This window comes from Chelon labrosus, assembly GCF_963514085.1.
Source record: "Chelon labrosus genome assembly, chromosome: 13".
NCBI classification, from domain to species: Eukaryota; Metazoa; Chordata; class Actinopteri; order Mugiliformes; family Mugilidae; genus Chelon; species Chelon labrosus.
This window is the reverse complement of record NC_140346.1, coordinates 24,833,473-24,853,281: the sequence shown is the minus strand read 5'-3', so window position 1 is coordinate 24,853,281 and position 19,809 is coordinate 24,833,473. Positions and strand designations below refer to the sequence as shown.

General features: G+C 41.2%; 1 protein-coding gene across 2 annotated transcripts in view; it reads left to right on the top strand.

Moving 5' to 3' along the window:
• Nucleotides 1-1,327: 1,327 nt before the first annotated feature.
• Nucleotides 1,328-19,809, top strand: part of arhgap42b (Rho GTPase activating protein 42b) — a 63,183-nt gene continuing 44,701 nt past the window's right edge. For both annotated transcript variants that reach the window (XM_084558807.1, XM_084558808.1), the window contains exons 1-2: nucleotides 1,328-1,555; nucleotides 19,404-19,499. In XM_084558807.1, coding sequence (XP_084414933.1) covers nucleotides 1,402-1,555; nucleotides 19,404-19,499 — 250 coding nt within the window. In that variant the 5' untranslated portion in view covers nucleotides 1,328-1,401. The remainder of the gene's footprint in view (nucleotides 1,556-19,403; nucleotides 19,500-19,809) is intronic.

The window sequence follows — 19,809 nt, the reverse complement described above, 5'->3', positions numbered from 1 at the left end:
CACACACACAAATAATTTATTGTATTCTGTTTGGGAAAACACAGTTTGACCATATGCCCACTGGCCATTGCTGGAATATGATGCTAACGCACAATAACAACTCAGCTGCAGCCACATGACGTTGCCCGGGAAGGTTATGTGTCTCTGGTGATTTATCTCACTGCGACCTGGAGTCAAAGCAGGTATGTTGTTAGGAGAGGTTTCTAGTTAGTTATCAAGGAAGAAGTGTACAAGGCTGCCTCCCAAACAAAACTCAGCAAAAGCCTCTCCCTACTTACAGAGCTCCCACTCTGCTCTCGATTGTGAAGCATGAAGTTATTAAAGCATTTTCATGTGTGTGTGTGTGTGCGTTGGCTCCAGCTGGCGCCGCAGCCTCCGCCTCTCCATGGAGATTGTTTTTACACTTTGCTCAAAGATAAAGCCTCTTCCCGGCCCCCTGATGCTACAAAGCACCCTAAGTAGAAAGAGTCATCCTAAAGACTTAGTGCCACCAGTGACAAGAGCCTCTGCTTCGTGCCTACCAAAATACTCATTTGGAGTCTGACATCATTACCGCTATCCCTCCCTGCTGCATGAGGGGAATGTGACAAATTCCTGACTCCAATTAGGCTCTCGTGTAATTACTTCCATTTACCAAGGTATTAATTCAGATCCCTTTCCTCAAGCCCTGGCTAATTCGACTATGATGCTTTGTCACCCGTAGTTCGGAAGCATCATTTAGCCGAAAACACAAGATGTGGTGAGAGTCGAGCCTCATAATGGGATGAATTCAAATAAAGAGATGTAGTGTGGCAAAAATAATTTAAGTGTTTAACCGGAGTGAAGTTTAACAGAGTTTAATGAATTCATGAAAAAAAAAAAAAAAAAAAAAAAAAACCTCTTTGGATGTGCAGATTCTGACAGAAATTGTTTGTTTGACAGGTTTAAAACAGCTTTTTGATTTATTTATTTTATTTTATTTTTTTTGCAAACAAGATACGTGTTGAAGGGTATTTTATTTAATAGTTTTGTACTTTTTTTTGTGCAGAAATCGAACATTTTTTATGTATTTTGTGGCTTAAAAAAAAGAAAAATTGACAATGAATTTTATTTATTTTTTTATTTTTTTATCTTTTTTTCCAATCTAGTCCTATGGTTTTATTTATTTATTTTTTTCTTGTGAGAAGAACATCCAAACTATCCAAAACTTACCAGCAGGAGTCATGCGACCACTGTGAGATAGGTAGTCGGAAAAAAACCCAAAGCGGAAGTGAGGAACTATGCAGAACAGGAAAAGTTTTTTTTTTTTTTTTTTTTGGAGGAACTTGAAGAAGTTGCATCGGAACTACGTGATGAAAAGTAAGAACTCTTGCATGCCGAGTTAGAAAGTTTGAAAGCCAGCAGCGTTGCCGTTCAGGGACAATGGGACTCCCCACTTTGGAGTTCAGCGACTCTTTCCTGGACAGCCCGGACTTCAGAGAGCGTCTCAAATGCCATGAGATCGAGCTGGAGCGGACGAATAAATTCATCAAGGATCTCATCAAGGATGGGAACATGCTTATCAGTGCGCTCAAGAGTAAGTAGTATCCCAACACGGTCTTTTTCCCCCCTCCTACGAGTCCAGAAATAAAACTGTAAGTACCTGAAAACCACAGGCGGCTTCCAATTAGAGGATGCATTCATTACAGCTTACTTAAGACTTCTGTTCTGAATGCGCCCGTCCCTCTTTAAAAACCCAGCCACCGGGAGCTGAATAAGCTTGTGATCTCCCATTGGGAAACATTTATATTACCAGTGAAAAGCTTCAGTCTAGATTTAAAAAAAAAAAAAGGCACATAAATTATTATTCGGAGGTTGTTGTAAATCTAAGACATGTGTTTGCCTTTCTGTCTGCCTCCCTGGCTTCACTGCATGCAGAGGCTTGTCTAACAGCCTGAAGTAAAGAGACCAGAGTCTGCACTGTTTCTGTGATGATATGAATGGGTTTACGCTGCTCCAATGCGCAATCACAAAGCCACAGCCAGAGACATGAATATCATTAGTGCATAGTCAGATTGCTGTGACTTCAATTCATTAATGAGAGAAGCGTTCTCTCCCAAGGGTCAGCTCTCAGAAGCAGAGGAAATATAGACTTCTGTCTTTAATGACTGTCTCGAATGAGGATGCCAGCATTTTGTCCCGGGTCGCTGTCCTCTCACATTCCGAGTGCAGTGTCAAATTCCATCATGCTGATTAAAGTGGACTTCCTGTTCTGCTGCATCACCGTGGGGATACAGTTTAGTCTGTTAAGTGCGTCTGGGAAGTGGAGAACGATTAGAGCTAATAAATATGGAAAACAGCTGGCTTGGAATAGAACGGGAACTCGCTTACCCATCACTCAGCCCCATAATATCTTGTTTTTTTCCTTGTTGTCTGCTTTAACTGTGAGGCAGCGTCTTTCTTTTCAAGCTCTCACTCTTTTAATCACCACTCGCACACATTACCTGCATGTGCCGTACGTGTTTTTAGGTTTTTGCTGCTCTTTCAGTTGAGGCAGCGAAGCCGAGACGCCAAAAACAGTTATCTGAAAGTATGAGAGTGCATCAAAAATCTGTCACATTCTCATCTAAACCTGGAAATAAGTGGAGGCTTTAGAAACATCTTAAGCAAGTTATAGCGTAAAATGAAGATCTTTAAGATTCTACGCTATTTCCAGGTCCGCAATCAGACTGAAGCCGGCTGACCATGGTGTCTCCTTTGTACTTCTAGTGGAGTACACTTTCTCTCAAGTGGATTTCATCTCTTCATCAGAGGCTTATTCGAGTTGAAGAACTTGTGGAGTCCTTTCAGCTGAAGTGCGGCTGTCATTAAAACGACACGGGTGCATCATGTCACATTCATGTATATTTTATAGAGATTCAGCTTTTCTTTCGAATTGTTCAGCTGACATGTGATGAAATGTTTTCAATTCCAGGCGAGTCTTTCTCCAGCGGGGCCAGGTTTCTCTCTCGCTCATATTCCATACATACTATTAGCTCTTATCAAGCAGCACATTGTTAGTCTGCATGTGTTCGGGCTGGCGGAGGGTTTATCTTGGTGTTGTAAGCCACCCTGGGCCCATTTTGGATCGTGTGCGTGTGTTGCACAGTGACTAATGAACCTGTGCACTGGTGCAAGTTACTTTGTACTCTAGAAAAGCAAATGAACATGTTGTCCTCACTTCTTCTGAGGACTGACTCTTTCGTCTGGCTATGAAAGAACACAAAGGCAACCATGGGTTAAAGCAGGGACGTAACTTTGGCCACACTGGTTAACCAGAGTGGCTATATCTTCTTAATGTCAGCTACTAGCTACTACTTCTTTCAGTTCCATGTTTCACTACTATGGGTACACTTAATCGACAGCGAGGAGCACTTTCTCTTGGTGCCTTATCACTGCATTACTGTCCCTACTGTTGTTCAGGGCAGCTGAAGGCCAATTTCATGCCCCTTTTATGCAGGGAAGCTGTTCTGTCAGTGGGCAGGGCACCGCAGCTGGACAGGAATACCCCGCTGAATGTTTTATTCATGGCACTGAGGATACTCCGCAACAGTGTGTCAAAGGCCTGCGCAAATGGTTTAATACCAAATAAGACCTCAGCACTCGGGGACGTACCATGCATATACTGCAGGACAATGGCAAGTGATTTGAGGCTTTGATTGTCTTCGATTGGCCTATTGAAGTGGGCAGACTACAAAGCTGTACTGGAGTCCACCCTTGTGTGTCTCTGGTCTCTTGCAAATTTAAAGTAAAAAAAAAATGTCGAAATTCTAATCAACTAGCGACGGACACCACTGTCTAAACTCTCTTTAACTGGAAAGCCCAGTATCGGTCAGGGGTTTAGAGAGTGCAGGAAGTGAAGAGACGGAAGTAAATTATTGATGGTCTTTAACTTGGGACGCCACAGAGGTTTATGACCCTTTATGACCTGCCATCAGTGGTGACATTACTGGAAGACCTCTAATGGACCCTCTTTTTTTCTAATAGTAGTAATCATCTCATGTTTCAAAATTGAAAAGTATACTCTAATTTATTTGTCCTCACATGCTGTCTGTCTGTCTGTCTTCATGATGAGCTGGTTACCTACAATATGGTAAGCTGTACTCAGCTGCTTCTACTATACTGTATGGCATGGAAAGTCTGGTTTTAAGGTGTAGTTAGAAATTGTGTTTTGTTGCTGAAATAATGAATCAGTAAAGAAGGATGGCATCAAACTTGCCCAAGTTCTTGGTGGCTTAGTTCTTGTTTTAGATGTCTGAAAAAGTTTGATGCACTTTGTATAAAGTGAATATGTAAATGAAACTTTTCCTAATTTTTCAAAGCATCCTGACTACTTCATAATTCTGTATGCATAGCGTCTTTTCATGCTTGTATCTTCATTATATATACACGTACTAAATACTTGATGAGGATTGTGATCCAAAGACACTCAAAGCACACAGAAGTTTAGACACTGGTATGTGTTGGCGATGACTGGTTCAGCCGTTTGTGAGATCCATCTGCAGATGGTGTCTGTTCACACCTGGTACAAATCACAACCGCTGACTCTTATTAATCACTGCGCTTGACTGCAGTAATTGGATACACTAAAGGCACTAATTATCGCTTTATGAGTAGGGTGTGAGAAACCACATTGAGATGGCAAACAATGGTGTAGGAGGGGAGTTTGTCTACAGAGCACGGGAGAAAATGACGTTACTCACATATGAACTTCTTAATCCATAGAGTTTAATATGACGGCAGCCACCCTTTGCAGCTACAACAACTTCAAGTCTTCTGGGAAGGCTTTCCACAAGGTTTAAGAGTGTGTTTATGGGAATTTTTGACCATTCTTCCAGAACCACATTTCTGAGGTCAGACACTGATGTTGGACAAGAAGGCCTGGCTCACAGTCTTCGCTCTCATTCATCCCAAAGGTTGAGGTCAGGACTCTGTTCAGGCCGGTCAAGTTCTTCCACACCAAACTTGCTCATCCATGTCTTTATAGACCTTGCTTTGTGCACTGGTGCGCAACATGTTGGAACAAGAAGGGACCATCCTCAAACTGTCCCCACAAAGTTGGGAGCATGGAATTGTCCAAAATCTCTTGGTATGCTGAAGCATTCAGAGTTCCTTTCACTGGAACTAAGGGGCCAAGCCCAGTTCCTGAAAAACAACCCCACACCACAATCCCCCCCTCCACCAAACTTCACACTTGGCACAATGCAGTCAGACAAGTACCGTTCTCCTGGCAACCGCCAAACCCAGATTCATCCATCAGATCTAGAGTCCAGTGGCGGCGTGCTTTACACCACCGCATCCAATGCTTTGCATTGCCCTTGGTGATTTATGGGTTGGATGCAGATGCTCGGTCATGGAAACCCAGTGAAGCTCTCTACGCACTGTTCTTGAGCTAATCTTAAGGCCACACGAAGGTTGGAGGTCTGTAGCGATTGACTCTGCAGAAAGATGGCAACCTCTGCATCCGCTGACCCCGCTCTGTCATTTTATGCATTCCCAATCGCTTCCACTTATAATTCCACTTATAATACCACTGACAGTTTATCTGAAAACAGTGCAGATGCGCGGATACAGTAGGTATTGAAGGTATACTTCTCCCTGTCATTCTTTCACAAATGTTTGTTGAAGCCGTCTGCATGCCTAGGTGCTTGATTGTATACACCTGTGGCTATGGAAGTGATTGGAACACCTTTATTCAGTTGTTTGGATGAGTGAGTGAATACTTTTGGCAATATAGTGTATCAGCTACTTGTGTTTTGCTAACTGACCTGTTCACACTAATTTGTACTTGTAGGTAAATATTGTTGACCGCATATATAAATGGTTGGATGAACCCTCCATCAGACATGAGATTCAGTGTGGTCAGAGTGGCGTTGCCAGCTTGGCTGTGCCTAACGCTGCCTATTTTCCAGCTAATTCAGAAGTGGTGGAGCAAGAGTGGAGCTGAGGCGGGCCAGCTGACACTGAGACAGCTAGCCACCTGTGGGGACACCCATCTGTCACTCAAAGCGTGTCCAACCTTATCTATGCATAATTCTAAGCCTCAATATATTTTAAAATGGAGAAATTGTCAGGAGAGAACAAAGCTGTTTTTGTAGCAGGCTGCAAACATGTTTATTTCTGATTGATAGGTCTTTTAACATGGAGGTCTGTAGGGATTGACTCGCTTGTGGAACCACCGTCAAATGACCATTCAATGAACTGCAATCGAGTTTTTATCCCTTTCAAGTGGGCTTTATTTTTCAGCCCCTGAGGATGTTGCATGGTAAAAACTATTAATCTTTTAGGCTGTTTTTTTAATAGTAAATATGAGGTAGCTTAGCTTGGCAAAAAGACTGAAAACAAGACGTAGGTCAGAATCTTCCCACCAGCACATATTCCTTATGGTTTTATAATCAGTACACAAGCTGACCTGTTGTGTGGTTATGTGCCGTTCTATTTCTTGACCGAGAACATGCATTTATAGTTACAGATGGTGATGACAAGACTCCAGGAAGTGACTTCATGTGGACAAGGAAGGGTCGAATACCTAAAAATACGACTTGCTGTTTTCCATTTTCCGTTTTCTTTTGTAAAGATTAAACAAATGGCAGATAGCTTGTTAATTATTGAGCTTTAGAGGTGCTGGTAGGCGGATTGTGTTGCTGTGTTTACTAAGCTGTAGGCTGTGGTTATATGTGCTATGTAAAGATGAGAATGGTACAAATCTCTGCATCTAAGGTAACAGACTGTTGCTTTACATTCTTTTACTTGTACTTCCTCTATTGTATTTGGACATCTGAACATCTCATCATGACTCACTATTGATTAGCGAGACAAGCACCGTTTCAGTCCTTTTTCTAACCAACTGAGTCGAACATTCTTTAGTCTTTCTGGCATGAATTGACAGGCCTGCTCTACAAACTGTATTAAAAAGAGCTGCCACAAATTATTACCACAAATTTGGCCACAGGACATAAAAGAGAATGCTTCATGAGCTAATGATGTGTATGAAAAGCAAGGTAAAATGCTGCACTGAAAACCCATGACTGGTCCCAGAGTGGTGGAGGAATCCCTAGAGACGAGTTTAGACTCGAGTACTGAGCCTTTGGGCGATGGTTTGTGCTCTTCATGCATAATTCGTACATGTTTGCAAAACAAAGCGCCAACTCTTTGTTCTTTGCGCACGGTGTCAGCAGGTAGGGATTGTGCTTCATGTAATTGCTCATCAGATATCCGCTGTGCAGCTAGCTGAATTAATTCCCAAATTTAAAAATTTTTTTTTTTGTAATAAGTGCAGATCATCTTAAAAACTAAAAGGCAGCTCATTGTTATGTTACCTGCCAACGTGTCTCTGCCTCCACCCCGGGCCCACGCCTGCTCGCCAGCTACTGAGTGACACTTCCCCCCTGGAACATAAGCAGTAATGAACGGCTGACACGCACGGGGGTTGTTATTTTAAAAGCGACAATATTTAGCCAGTCTGTAAGCAGCATCTTTACTTCTCCTGCATCATTCTGGGAAATTTAACACTTAATATGGCCATAATTAATGACTGTTATTTTATGAAATGAAAAGATGACGCGGGAGCTTTCTTTTTTCTTTTTTTTTTGTCGTTGAATGTGATTCCACAACGAGCTTTGGGAACTCTGAGTGTTTGTTTATCTGAGGACAGATGATGCTCCCAAGGCTCAGCCACAGGAAATGTCCTGTAAACATGCTTGTATAACCACCCCCCATCCTCCCTCAGATACCATTTGGCCTGACATCATTCTGCTTCGCTGTGTGGGTGTGTGTACGCATTTTCTTCATGTCTGTGTGTCAGACTGTGACCAAGGCAGACTGTGTGTGTTGCAGGATTAAACCGTTTACGACGTATAGCCGCTCGCCTGGGCCGCTCTGATGAATTTTAACTCGTGTAATGGAAATGAAATACAGGCGTACACATTATGTGACGTGTTTAGCAATAAAGCTGAGCGAAGTGGCAAGCAGGGCTCATGCGGCACTGCGAGGGACTCGGCTATTTTTGTGGGCAGATTTTGATAAAAGGATTAGACGTTGTATTCCTAAAAGCTGCCTCCCCTCAGACTGCGCAGGGAAATGTGTTAGACTCCAGATTGAGGTCTGTTCTGAGGCACTCTGTTGTTACTCTGTCAGTCAAAGTGATTGTCACAGCGAGCGCACCGTTCTCACGCTTGCAGCCGCCCGAGAAGGATAAGGTGGTGCATATTTCTCCTCTGCGACAACAAAAATCGAGCCGGACATGTTTATTGTCGTATTGTTGACTGTATGTAAATGTGGTGTAGATGAGAAGCAGAGATGTCCACACCACTGACAGACATCACGTACTGTAGCTTATAACTAACGGTGCTTTCATATCAAAGACTGCTCAAGTGTTGCTTTCACAAAGACTTGCAGCAGGATAAAAAGATGAGAGCCCGGGCTTTTTTTTTTCTTTCTTCCTTCCCTTTATAATTGTGCCTGTTATGAAGATGGTGAATTTGCATGTCAACTCACCCTGCATATATTCTAATCTCACATTAAAAAGTCTAGTTGCCAGAAAGTGTTTGGACAGCGGCGGCTTTAAATGAGTTTTGCACACCTCTTAATTGTCTTACTTTGAAGCATGTTCTTGGCTAATTATACTCGCCTTGATAAGAAGAAGAAGGCCCCTCGCGAAAGTAGACGTTTGGTAAAATCTTATTAAGTTCGTTGCCAAGCGCGCATGTGAAGTTCTGCTTATTTTATTTATTTTTTATTTTTTGTCTCAGCGCGCTTTTTTCCCCCTCTCAGAGGCGAGTTCATCTCTGTCAGAAGTTGTGTTGTCTGCGTGTCTTCTCAAAGGAAATCTCTCGACTCGAGTCTAAAGGCTGTAGACTTGGTGATAAATGATGGAGGCTGGCCTGTCTGGCTTTTTTCATTCCGGCAGAATTGCGGGGGTAATAACTCTGATCTTTTTTTCTTTAGATCTTAAGAATAGGCTGTGGCATTGCATCAGCCTCATATCAAAGACCCAGTGTCGGTGTCTTCCATCTTTTCAGCGGCTTTCAGATAGTTAGATATCTGAAAACAATGCAGATGTGGATTCTGCGGGGATACAGTAGGTATTGAAGGTATGCGTCTCCCTGTCATGTTTTGATCACCAGTCACCATCACATGTTGAGAAAAGTTGATTAAATGAATGGCTAATTTAATTTATTCTGCTAAAATACTGGACACACTGTTAGTTTGGCTTAAGCAAAGTACAAGTGTCCCTTTTTCTTTATTTTCTAAGCTTATTTTTTTGAAAAGATTTAAAAGAAAAGCTGTAAAAACACCATTTAACTGTATATTATCCTGTATCTCTCCATCCCTCTACAGTCTCCTCCACTTCTATTGTATCCAGTGGTAAAGACCTCTCAATTGCTTAGAATTGCTGGTTAAAGGTGCTACCTGCCACTAAAGCATTAAGAGCGTGGAGATAATAGATCAGGCTTCGTTTCAAACAGCCGGCGGTGGGAAACTTTCAGTATGCTCCGCGAGTGCGAGGGCCCGTCTGCCGTCTCTCAGCTGCACTCCCTCCCCTGCTGTGCGACTGACAGGCAAATGTAATAGCAAGCAGGTGGAAGAGAGGCCTTACCTGAAGGACCGCTCCCCCTGTTACAATCCCTCCAAATGGAATCAAAGTGGCACAATGCACCCTACTGTTCCATCAAAGGGATCTCGCCGTCTCTCATTAATCTGGGTGCATAGACGTTTCCCCCTTTGAAGACCTTCTCATCTGAAATCTGCAGTGTGTCGCTGACAAGATAAAGCACCTATGGTGTTTCTCATTGCCGTGTTGATGTACACGCAGACAATGAGCCGTTTCTACCAAAGAAGTGCTTTATTACAGCTTTTGTTTTTCGTTTGTTTGCCTCAATGGGAGATAAAGTACGGCAGCGTGCATTGTGACTGCAGCACAGAGTACCTCGTCCTCAAGCGTAAACCTGTCGCTGTTTAGCACAAGCTTAAGATGTATTCTTTATTTTGCGGCGCGTAGCCTTTTAATGGAACACATTTATGCGCGCGACTTCGGGTTTTAAAAGCTTTTTCTGCACTAATTTGTGTTAAGGCACTTCATTAAAACCACTAAGAATTGTTCAGAGGATTGAAAGCACAACAGAGATGCTGTTTAGCAATTAGTGTCGTAATGGGGATGTCAGTCAAATAACACAGGATGGGAGGAGAGCAGCACACATGTCTCGATGTGAGCAAAACAACAGCATCATTTTTACTTTATGTATCTTAGCTTGGAGTTTAAATTTTTGTCTATGGGCTGTGGGCAAAAAATACTTTTTTTTTTTTACTGTTTAGTTTAAACAGTATGCATGCTCTTTGTTAGTGCAGTTTTTCTCTTGAATTTATTTTTTATGAGCAGTTGCAATGCTTCGGTATCCTTGGAGGCATTTTCTCACATTACTCTGAAACATGGAGCAATTAAGAGCTGGAATTCAACCTCGTACATGCCTCTGCTGTATTTGTAGTAAATTTCTGAGATAATAAAGTAGTACGATTGGATGTCCTGCTGGTGGGGAAAAATAAATAACAAAATAAAAATTATGTGGTTATTAAAACCCACAAGATCATTTTAACTTAATGAATTATACAACATATATCATACTACTTTAAGCATAAAGTAACTGAGAGAGCAAATGTAATAATATAGATGTTCTTTTGTAGCATAATAATAGTTTGAGGCAAGAGAAGAGAAATTGAGTAGTTCACATTCATGTAATTTTAGTAAAGGCAGACAGATATACAAGTATACCTGGGAAATGAAAGAAGAAACTATATTTCATGACCAAAACCACAAAAAAAAAAAAAATCATATTTCTGCTGCAGAATTTATGCATGACATCCCAGCAATAAAGTCCAAATGGCTACTGCACTTCAGCTGTTTGCAGTTTCAAAAAGTCTGTAGACTTTCCTGCGGTATTTGTCTCTGTTTTGTCGGGGGCCTGTCAGCAGATGGAATTTGGTAGTGTGTGGTTGCCCTGGAGATGAGATAAAGGTTGTACCCAGGGGACTTTGCTGTGCGGTGACTGACAGCCATACCTCTCTCACGCAGGGCATCCAGTCACGTCTCGCTTGTGTGGTCGGTGCTGCACTCTTCTTTTTTCTTTTTTTTTTTAATTGAAGCCTGCAAAGATGGGACGATACACTGTGCTATTGTTCTTTCTGTTACATGCACGCCCGCTGTGCGATAAATCATTACTGCCGTGCAAACTCTGTTTTAGGAAAATAGTACGCGGGGCGAGATAAAATACCGTGCGATGAAATTAGACGGCGTTACTTTAAAGTGCTGTTATAAATTAATGATGTACACCTTCTGCAATAACACTTTCCCTTTACCTGTTTCCATGATACACTTCATGTAGCTGCGTATTATGATTCAAAGACAATAGACTTTTTTCTCCTCTTGTTATTCCTGAACAGCTCAACTATTTCTTCTTTTTTTTTTTTTGCCACACACACAGAAACTATATACGCTGAATTCCTGCTCCTGTCAAGAGGAGTAAGATAAAATATCTGGGGAACCATGAAGACTCTACTTTCTGTGTAACCAAAACAAAGGTGTTTTTTTTCTCCCTATCTTCGGGAATGGAGGCTAATCTGGGCTTTTGCTGTGTTTGCTTGTATTCCATCAGCTGTGAGGTGCTATTTACTCTAATCATTGTAATATGGCTAGTAATTGTGTGGCAAGAGTCCACAGAGCACCATAAATATGAAAACTGGAGTACTTAACGGAGTTTGACGTTGCATTTACTGAATTGCCTCATCGTTTAGTGTGCTATAATTTAATTTGGCCGTAATAAGCAGTATTGTGCTGCTGCCAAAAACTTACCCTCCGAAAGTAAATGTACAATTTGTAGTAAAAAATGAAGAAAGGCAACAAGTACTCACATTTAAAGGAATACAGCGCCCCGATAGCAGAGAGATTTCTAAAACTTTCCCAGACCTGGAACGCGTTCACCGATTCTGCCATTACTGCTGCCTAAGGTTAAAAAAATTAAGCTGTTCATTTATCTTCCTTTATTCTGATTCTCTTTCCATTTATCTTTGCTACACGCCTTTGTGATCACTTTAAGTGAGGCGGTTTCTTTGTAAACGCTTGAGCGATATTTTCTGCGGTGCCCATTAATGAGCAGGGGGCCGAAATCGCTTGGGTCGATTCCCAAACTTAGTAAATAATGCATATACATAAAAAGCAGAGGGTCTTTCTTAAACATTGCCCCAATTAAAACGGGTTGCGTTTATGTATTGTACATGTTCACATTGAGGTACAGTTGCCACGGATGCTTGCTAGCCAGGCTTATTTTGTAATGGATGGACAATTGAGGTGTAAGAAATTTTTAATTTCTGCTAAGAATGCATGCAGTAATAATAAACCTACAGTAAACATGCAGGTATATTGTAACCTGTTTTTGCAGACTGCTGTTTTATTATATGCCTGAATGATTATTATTATTAAACTGAGAAGGTGACATTTAGGAAAATGCAAATAATGCAAATGAGGTTATACTCTGAAATGAAAAAAACAATCCACCAGCTCAATCTTTACTATGGATTAATAATAATAAAAAAGTGGTTATGTCTGCCACCTCCCCTTTGAATACAATATAATACACAGAACACATTTTTTCACGTTTTGACAGGTGCTTTATTATTATACTAATCATTATATAGAGCTTGATTTTTGTTGACCTCGCTGCTCTTTTCTTTCTCCTCCTACGTGCCAATTTAAAGCCAGGAAATCGCACAAGTGCATGCAGGTTGCAGCTCTGGAGAATGAACAGTGGGCTGGTAACAATACATATGACTTTGGAGGTCATTAACCGCTCACCGTCAGTTCCCTTCCAAATCTAAGAGAGATGAGTTGGTAACTATTGTAATACAGAATTTCTTACAGGTTAGACAGGACTTGAAAACGGATGCTCCTGCGTCTGTGTCAACCGCATTTCCCGTGAGCCCGTGACCCAGAAGTGTAGTCAAATCCTAAAGGGAGTTGTATGTGTGAATCGCTAATAATAAATGCCAAAAAGATGCAAGATAACTTTATCTCCTTAGCTTTAGCCGTCGATTACTGCCACAAATATCAGGTAAAATGAATGAAATCTAGGCATCCATTAAGAGTAAAAAACAAAACTGGAAGCCTCTAGCTTCTGAAAATTAAAGTAATTGACTCATATTGCTTTCGAGTTGCTGAGATGTAGCTGGGGTTTAGTACTAATGCCTTACTTCCATAAATATGATCATGTTTTTAACAAAGTGAGCCCGCCTTTTCTAACGTTGAACATAAATCACTTGATTGAAAACAAGACTAATTGGACCTTTTCATATGAACCTTTCGTAACAGATCCTTTTAGAAAGTCTGTGCTGGAAGTTTCCACTTGGTACTATCAGTAGATTATTTTTGGATGATGTTATGCAATGAGAATACAAAGAGCACTGTTGTTGCACCTTGTATTTTCTTGGTTTTTAGTGGCTATGTGGCAACGGTGCACTCAAGTGACTGCAACACACGTTTGTGGTGTGAAGGTGCGGCCTGTCTCAAAAAAAATAAATAAAAAAATCATCCATTATTGATGGTCCTCCGAGCACATCCAGACAACTGCAGCTTGATATTGATCTCAAATCTGCAGCTTTAGAGTCAAAGTAGGAATGATAGGAGCACGTCGATCCCACGATACATCTTCAAGTTCCTCTCAGTGGCACTCGGCAACATTTTCAAATGGTCAGGCACACTGAGGATAGTATATCTTGCCGAGATAGTGAAAATGTCTTTAAGAGTCTTTCAGCATGGGTTCTCATTGAGTAAAATTAAAGTTTCGTTATTCTTCTTCTAAAAACAACCACCAAAATATAACAATGTTGACTGTGAGGATATAGAAAAAACCCCTACTGACAAATATCACGATTCTTTTTTTTTTTTATCAGGCTTTCCAAGCAATTTATGTTCCTGTGGAGATGAGAGCATTGATTTTTTTTCTGTTGGCTTTTAAGGCTGGTTTGTACTTTGGGATGCCTGTTAGATAAACTATTATTCCCGCAGTACGAGCTCTTTCAACACAGGATCCATTATGGTCTATCAGACATCACGATACGGACAAGTTCTAGCAAATGCAGGTAATTTAAAGGTTAGTCATTGACTAACATATGGACAGCTCTTAAGCTTCAGACTGCTGTTGTTATGAAATAAAATGATCGATTATCAGTTAAATCATAGTTTGGTTGCGTTTGCGGTACTTCACACTTAATGCTGCTGTTGTCATTGTAGTAAATAGTGTTTGTGATCCTTCTAATGGAGCTAAAGTGTAGGCTGTTAAACACATAAACACGCTATCAAAATCTGCAAAGTCTGCGAAAGTCTGCGAAACAACTACTGTTTTGATTCAAGCACACACACCATTTAAAACAACCCCAATCTCCATTGTTTTTTTCTTTACATACAGTAATGAGTCTTCTATCTCGTAAACACAGTCTCTGCTGTTTGCACTGTATCGCTTTGTGCATTTTTTTCTTTCCAAGCTGAAATGTCTTTCAACTTCACGGCTGTTTGAAGCAAAGACGCGGCAGTTGTTGAGAAAAGAAGGGAGGCGAGAAGCAATTAATGAGTCACTGTCAACAATGTACAGTATATGAGAGAAAATGTTTACATTTAAACTGCGTGGGCCGACGACTGAAATGTCAGAATATTTTAGACTTTTCTCCGTCTTGTTTCGCTGAGCTACGAAACGTTAAAAGCACCCCCGCGCGTGCTGAGGCTTCACACCGCTACACTTGTGATTGTGGGTTACTTTGACCTCAGCGGACCCACTCGCTAACCTTGATGTAATTGAAGTATGAAGCAAATTGGAGCCGGTTGCACAATAAAAAAATAAAATTACAAGTGAGTCATGCACTCTGTGCGCACGTCAGCACTGTAGTTGCTTCTTGTAAATAAAGGCAGCTCGGAACATGAATGATTTTCTTGAAGTCTATCATGCAGATCACTGGGTATGCAGGGTTACGCAGTCCTATTATTATGGTCACTAGGATTTACTTCAACTATATACTACTATATACCGTGCCATAGAAAGACAATCAGCTTTAGAGTTAAAGGGGAACTACTGTTTTTTACAACCTGGACCTTATTTCTGTCATAAAATAGAATAATTTACTCACCCACATAACTTTTGTGTAATTTGTTTTCCTGCGGGAGATATTTAGATCTGCGTATATCCATATAGTGGGAGTCACTGGGGCACCGAAACGCAGCCTCTAAATAACTCATTATCTGCCATGAAACTCATTCATTTCAGTAATATTTTGTTATTGTACGCTATTGCTATTCCCCGTTGAGTCCAGACTTACCTGTTATCTTCTGACCTGGATGACGTCATCTCTGAGCGCCGCACGCACCCGCGACGGTCTGCTTGTTTACCTGTAATTTGCTACTGCTGTGGTTCGTCCACAACCTCAGAATCGGAACTCAGTAGATTGACCTACAGACCCCGGATGATGATAACAGCTAACTCCGGACTCAACGGGGAATAGCACTAGCGAACGATGACAAAATATTGGTGAAATTAACGAGTTTTGCGGCAGATGATGCGTTATTTAGAGGCTGTGTTTCGGTGCCCCAGTCACTCCTACTATATGGATATGCGCAGACCGAAATATCTCCCGAAGGACTACAAATAACACAAAAGTTATATCAAATCAAATCAAGTTTATTTATATGGCACTTTTCATACCTATTAAAAGCAATACAAAGTGCCTCACAGAGGCTAAAAACAGCAAAAACAGAACAAAAAATCCAACCCTCCCACCCCATAAGAACACAGAGACATGAGACACACACATACCCCCCCCCACACACACAAACCCCACCCCCACCCCCACCCCCAACACACATACACACACACACCCACACACACACCCCGCACAAGAGAGACATGGCTAGACACCGAGACCTGGAGCAAGGAAAGAGCCACCTTTGGGGCCCAACCACACCAAGAGGGCCTCCAGCCCACGACTACAGGGAGCACTGCCATAGAGAGACAGCCCCGACCCGGGTCGACAGGAGGCCCCACACCAAGGTGCAAAGCCCTCCAGCCACCAGGGCCAGAGCCGCCCATAGGACAGCACCCCCGTGAGTAGACCAGCAGCAACTCCCAGTGTGGTCGGCCCCCATGAGGAAACACTGGGGCTAAAAACCGAGGACTAAAACTGTAAAATAGGACAAAATGACCAATGTAGATAAAATGCTTTTCAGCTCATAAAATTAAAACATGTATTTGTAACATATAATTAAGAAATAAAAATGGAAAAGAAAATGACAAAAAAGTCTGATTAAAAACTACTAAAAGCTAAAAATTGCTAAAAACTGAGGGACTAAAAACTAAAACTGTAAAATGGGATAAAAACGTACAATATAGATAAAAACATGTAGCTAAAGCATATAGTTAAAATGTAAAAGTCTGATTAAAAGGATGGGTGAGTAAATGATGGTATTTTATGGTATTTTATGCCAGAAATAAGGTCCAGGTTGTAAAAAACAGTAGTTCCCCTTTAAAGTAGGAGCACATCGATTCCTTGATACCGCTTCAAGTTGCACTCAGCAACATTTTCAAGATGTCAAAAAAGGAAAAGAAGGCCTTTTACTGACTTATAATACACAAACGTATACATGCACATGTTTCAAAGGAGAAAATAGATGTCTGAAACATTCAAAAGCAATTGATGAAAGTTGTTCTGTGTCCTAATTAGACAACACCAAAGCATCATTACTTTTTAAGTACGTTTTTTTTCCTGCATAATCCTTTGAAAACGGCAACTACAGTAGCCACAAAACTAAGAGCAAATCAGTCAACTATAAATGAATAGAAGCTTTAGAAAACACAACGACTAATGTATCTCTAAGGTTATTCCTTGTATGAAAAAGAGGTTTTTATAGTAAGTAGACATGTTCCATTAGTTGAAAGGCTGTTGAAGCTGCTCTAATTCTTCAGTGGACATGTTACACTTTACTAGACTCTAGATCACTACGAACAATGAGCGGTTGCCCTTGGCCAGCAGTGGCTCATTCCTGTTAAGTCAAAGGTACAAGGTGCTGTGTACGAGTCCACTACGACTCCCAAGGATCCTTGAGTTGCACAGACAGCGAGCTCACAACTCTGCTGCCTGCGGCTCTGAGAGCAGCCAAATACAACCCGAATCAATTCTCGTCGTGATTTCAGATTACATTTGGACCAGTTCAGTGGCTTCGCTGCGCTGATTGGTTCCTGATTGCCACATTGGAGCTTTGTAAATATGCTTTGACTGATTAGCTGCCGTCTTCTCTGCGGCAATCACCGCTAAGGCTTGCAGGTATTTAGAGACCACTCAACATGCAAGACTAATGGACAAACAAAGTTGAAATGTACAAATAAAACTGTGGCAAAGTGCTGTTGTATTTTTAACGTACCCTGTCTTATTTGAAGTCGCTTCAGGTGAACTGTCAAATGCAAATTTACCGTTGGAAAATTATTTCTGAGACCTTAGATACTGTTTTTCCACTGACATGACAATTTAATGTTTTTGAATAAAAGGCAGGACTCACATTCTCTCAGATGGAAAGTTGTGGAATACAGGAAGCGAAGGCATTTTCTCTGCAAGTTGTCAAATGGAAAATAATAAGAAAAAACTTGTGGAATGCAATAAACATCATGGATTTATACCATCACGGCGAGAGTGTCCAAAGGTGAACTTTGCTAAGGATTTTTACTCTCTTTGCGGTCTTTATCATTTTTGACATGCAGGCTAGACAGCTCATCTGGGTTTCATTTTTTCTGGACAGATCTGAGGATTATCATCAACAGACAAGTGATAAATATAGTCGATATTGCAGTCACTCACACTACTGTAAGAATGTCAGTGGATGTCAGTGGATTTGGGCTGATCATCAATGTGTCAAGAAACTCCTAAAGTTTTACTATTTTGTTGGCACAGCTGTGCAGCCGTGTACAGCTGCAGAACTAAAAGCAAAGCTAAGAATAGAAAGGCCAGGTTTATATTTATACACATACTGAAGGCCGTGCTTTATTCTAATCGGGAGGAATAATCTAAATATACACGTATGCTGATGAATAGGATGTGATTGGATTTTCCATGTTCATTTTCTAATCAGAGTCTTGTCAGCTTGGCCGTAATTAAAGGGATGGTTTGGGATGCAAATTCTGTCCTGACGTGCTGATATAATTACAGTATCTGACTTCTCAGTTATTAGATTACGCACACATCAATCTCTGGTTTATTTAGGAAGCTACATTTTTGCACACTTCCACCAAGCAGCAGCCTCCAGGACAGCTTTTCAAAATGGCCACTAAGGCTGGAGTCAATACTCATAGACCTGCATGTTAAAATGTCAGATTTTACAGCAGAAATAAACATGTTTACAGCCTGATAAAAGAAAACAGTTTCGGTCTCTATGGCTAATTTCGTTATTCAGGACAACCGTATGGGGTGGTGGTGTTTTTTTATATCCCTCTATTATTTAAATTGTCTCAAGGCTTAACGTTATGAATAAATAAGAGTGTGGCCGCTTTGAGTGACGGCTGTGTGCCATCACTGTCTACCAAGAGTCACCAGAGTTTGCCTTGGCTTCACTCACTGGGAATATTTGCTTCGACACTCACACTGTGGGAGTTAAAAGGAGTCAGGTTTGTCCATTTTTATGTACACCGTCACCAGGCGGCACAAAACTAATTCCAGGTACAAACGCAACAACATAGCAGCAACTACTGTTTCAGTTCTCTGTGTATATTAAACTTCTTTTTAATGGAGAACATTGTTGAGAACACTTTGCCCAAAATACATTTGATATATCCCAGTTAGTTTAAAACTATGGAAAACAATACTAATGACCCAAAAGTGTTGAAGAAAGGCGACTTGACTTGGGGAGTTTCTTGAAGGTGTTTCATCTTCAGTTCTAAAGGAGTGGTGCAGAGTTGAGGTTTAAATAGAAACGTCTGTGGGTGTAGCCCATCAGAAACTCACTTGACGAGTGTCTGTTAACGACCAGATACTGTTGACACTCGTCAGGCGGCTGTCTGACGAGTGTAACACCCACAGATGTTCCTATTTAAACCCCAACTCCCCACTGGTCCTTTAGAATCGAAGAAATGTTTTAGGACATACCATGACTTGGATGTTCAGTTCAAGGGAAGCGTCGAGTTACAGATTAATAGTTCCTGTAGTGGATAAGCAGCATGTGTTACTAATAATAGGTATTTAATGGATGAGTGCACTGTGCATGCATAGACAAGTAGGTTACATTAAATTTGCTGTCTGCTGTGCGTATGTAGACGTTTCTCCACATGCTTTTAGCGTCTGATTAATTTGTGCTGAGACTCATCTGATGCTCATACCATCTGATTTTCCAGATCTCTCCGCTGCCGTCCAAAAGTTCTCCCAGTCCCTGCAGGAGTTCCAGTTCGAGTGCATAGGTGATGCAGAGACAGATGATGAGGTCAACATTGGTAAGTCCAGTTAAGCAAAGCCCAGGAGGGCTCAAATCTCTTTCAAGTCCTTCGTCCTCTTCCTCACCTGAATTTGAAATATTTTTGACAGTCAAAATTCTGGTGGGAAAAACATTTTGGCCGCAGCGCTCACGTGTGTCAGGAGTGCTAATGTCCTCCTGCTCAGGATCAAGTGTTCATCCATTTTACAGGTAGTGAAACTAGTTAATAAAGAAGGAAATCACTTTATCAGAGTCATAGTTTTTACACAAAACTCAGCATAATGTCAGAATAGGTTTTGGCTTTGAGTATAGATCTTAAGACAGACTGC